General features: G+C 46.0%; 1 protein-coding gene across 1 annotated transcript; it reads left to right on the forward strand.

The window, feature by feature from the left end:
• Window positions 1-1,291: 1,291 nt before the first annotated feature.
• Window positions 1,292-2,740, forward strand: LOC123147889 (60S ribosomal protein L22-2). Its single transcript, XM_044567208.1, has 2 exons — window positions 1,292-1,622; window positions 2,431-2,740. The coding sequence occupies exons 1-2, from the start codon at window positions 1,372-1,374 to the stop codon at window positions 2,573-2,575; spliced, it is 396 nt and encodes a 131-aa protein (XP_044423143.1). The 5' UTR covers window positions 1,292-1,371; the 3' UTR covers window positions 2,576-2,740.
• The last annotated feature ends 358 nt before the right edge of the window (window positions 2,741-3,098 follow it).

Here is a 3,098-nt window from a genome sequence, read left to right on the forward strand (position 1 = left end):
CTTCTCTCTCCAGCAGCCATGGATGAACTCCATCCCCTTCGTCACCCATCCTTAACCCTCTTTTTTTCCTGCAACTGTTGAAGAAGCTGCAATCGGCCATGAAAAAGGTTGCGTCCACACTCCGAGGTGCTGGAACCGGCTAGGGAAAAAGCTACGACCACCTTAATCAGAGGTGCTGGAATCACACTTTTTTTGCTGGAACCATCTGTTCTTTTTCTTCAAGAACACTACTCTAGTTTTTTTACTGAGATATTTTTGCTTCAATCATATTAATTTTTGCTGGAACCATCTGTTTTTTGTTGCTTTAAGAACACTACTCTAGTTTTTTTGTTGAGATTTTTTTGCTTCAATCATATTAATATTTGTTGGATCCATCTTATTATGTTGGAACCACTCCAAGTTTTGCTACAACGGTGTTCGATTTTTGCTACCACCGTCTTTGCTTTTGCTACTCCACTATTTCTAATTTTTTGTTGAATCGATCTTTTATGCTGGAACCTCTCAAAGAGAGAGAAAAAGGAGGCTGTGAATGCCATGGAGGGAGCCGCAAAGATTACAAAAAAAATGCTACAACCAGCGTCCTAGGGAGCTTCAATCGAAGGTGATGAATTTTGGGGACCGGCCGAAACCGCGAAAGCTGGAATAGTCGACGAAAAAAGCTTCAACTGTTTTCTGAAAAAGCTTCAACCATGAAAAAGCTTCAATTGGCGTGAGAAAAAAGTTGCAGCCGACGGCATGGCGGTGTGGCAACGGACGGCGAGGACGGGGACCGGCGGCGAGCTGGTGATGCTTCAAGGCAGGCCTAAGAGCTTCCATGGCGGGTGTCCAGACGAGCAAGTGGATGTGATTTTTTAGAGAGAAAAAAACGAGGCAAAAGGCTGATTTGACGGTTGGTAAAAAGGTAAACTAACGTGCCAAATGCGACCGGCCGAACCGTTCCGCCGGTGCGCCGGCGCCTATCAGTCACCTTTTAGATTTTAGGCTGATATTATGATACGACGGAGGAGTAGCTTATTGTTTCAAACAGGTTGTCTTTAAGGGAAAATTGTTGCAAGCAGGTGTCAGAACTAGCCGATAGAGCCTGCAGCCAAAGCCCAACAAGAAGAGAAGCTCATCAAACAACATCGAGATGATGACTGCGTTCTTTAACGGGCCCAAACACAGCCTAAAATTTCGGCCCATCGGACAATTATAATAGCAGCATCAGACGGCCTACGATATCGCCATCGAGCAACCGCGACCGTCCGATCTTCCCAACCCTAACCGTATTTATAAGAGACCTCCGCCCGCGTCCGAGAAACCCTATCGACTCGGCGCAGCCACCCCCACCACCGAAGCAGACTCCGGAGAGCAGGCAAGGCGGAGACCGAGATGGCGCGCGGCGTGCCGGCGGCTACCAAGGGCGGCGCGGGCGCCGGGAAGAAGAAGGGGTCGGTCACCTTCGTGATCGACTGCACCAAGCCCGTCGACGACAAGATCATGGAGATCGCGTCGCTCGAGAAGTTCCTGCAGGAGCGCATCAAGGTCGCCGGCGGCAAGGCCGGCAACCTTGGGGACTCCGTCACCGTCGCCCGCGACAAGAGCAAGGTCACCGTCACCTCCGACGGGGCCTTCTCCAAGAGGTACGGACGTGCCGCCGATTAGCCCGTTCCCAGATCCACACACAGCGCAGTCGTGGTCAGGTGTGGTTTCTGGGTAGCACCTGTTGAATCCTCGGTCCGATGTACAGTAGGTTGTCAGCCAGTGGGTCGCGATTAGGAATTCTTTCTCCATTTGTGATGGCTAGGTAATGTGGAGCGCTTGAAGTATTATGTCGACGCATGCTAAGTTTGTTTTACCATGATATCCTTCAATGTCAGTCCATTATGAGAAAATGAGATGTCTATTTTATTAGTGGCTCCATCGCTTGTAGATTTGCTGGTTGCACGCTGTTATGTAGAAACTCGTGTCAGTTGTTGTTTTGACATTATGACATAGAACTATTAAAGTTGTGGCTCTTTCAGTTAGGGTTCATGTTGTAGTGCTTGTTTTTTGTTTTGTTAGTCCATGTTTCATTAGCCATGGCAATTTTATGCTGGTATAGTTTCTTTTCCTCACGGATGCTTACCTAATGCATGTTGCCTATGGTATTATCAACCTTATTTTAGCTCCCTCTGGTGTTGATGTCCAGAATTCTGGATACAAGTCTTCAAATCTTTATCATCCATTTTAGTTGTAAATTCTTTTTGTGCTGCATCATATCAGTCGACCCTATATGTTTCCCCTACGTCCTGCTTAACTAAGAGAGTTGCTTCCGTTTTCCAGTTTAATTAGTCGATACTCACTGCTTTCGCTGCTTGAACAATGGCTCTTGTGTTCAGAAGCTGCTTTTGTTCATTGTGTATCATGCTCTCCTCTTATGTTGGATCTCATACATTCTCATTTTCTCAGGTACTTGAAGTACTTGACAAAGAAGTACCTGAAGAAGCACAATGTGCGTGACTGGCTCCGGGTGATTTCATCCAACAAGGACCGCAGTGTCTATGAGCTCCGGTACTTCAACATTGCCGAGAACGAGGGCGAGGAGGAGGATTAGATATGCACTGCCTTGTTTCTGTGTCGTGTGGAACTTTGAACTTTTTGAGCACTTTTGCGGTAGAGTTTTGATGTTTATTTTTCCACCGATGTTTTGAATTGTGGCCAGGACGCCATGTGATGGATGCTTAGATAACCAACCTAAAGAATTGTCCGTTCTCGTTCTTGTGATGTTGGTGAGGCTATGCGTGGCCTAGAAATGTTGCAGCACTCAAATTCCTATATCATTCATCACGGTTTCCTTCAATGCCAACCAATTTCCTCCCGGGTTGAAATAAAATCCAATAATGTACTCTCGAAAAAAATCCAATAAACAGCGTCCTGCAATGTCTCTGCCGGACCTCTTTGGTTTGCATTAATAGAAAATGAACAGGAAAACAGAAATGGAATGTTTGTCGTAAAGTAAAAACGAGAGATAACGAGAATGATTCATCTAAAACCAGGGACAACGAGAATGATCGAAGTACTCATTGATAATAGCCGTTCTTCTCATTGATTGGGTTTGTTACAATATATATGTGCGT

The sequence above is a fragment of the Triticum aestivum genome, chromosome 7A (genome assembly GCF_018294505.1).
Source record: "Triticum aestivum cultivar Chinese Spring chromosome 7A, IWGSC CS RefSeq v2.1, whole genome shotgun sequence".
Classification (NCBI taxonomy): domain Eukaryota; kingdom Viridiplantae; phylum Streptophyta; class Magnoliopsida; order Poales; family Poaceae; genus Triticum; species Triticum aestivum.

What these genes read in the sequence shown, in the direction of transcription:
- LOC123147889 (XM_044567208.1), top strand. Translation starts at nt 1,372, where the DNA reads ATGGCGCGCGGCGTGCCGGCGGCTACCAAGGGCGGCGCGGGCGCCGGG. An exon ending in GACGGGGCCTTCTCCAAGAG is followed by an intron (nt 1,623 to 2,430) that starts GTACGGACGTGC and finishes TCATTTTCTCAG; the next exon opens with GTACTTGAAGTACTTGACAA.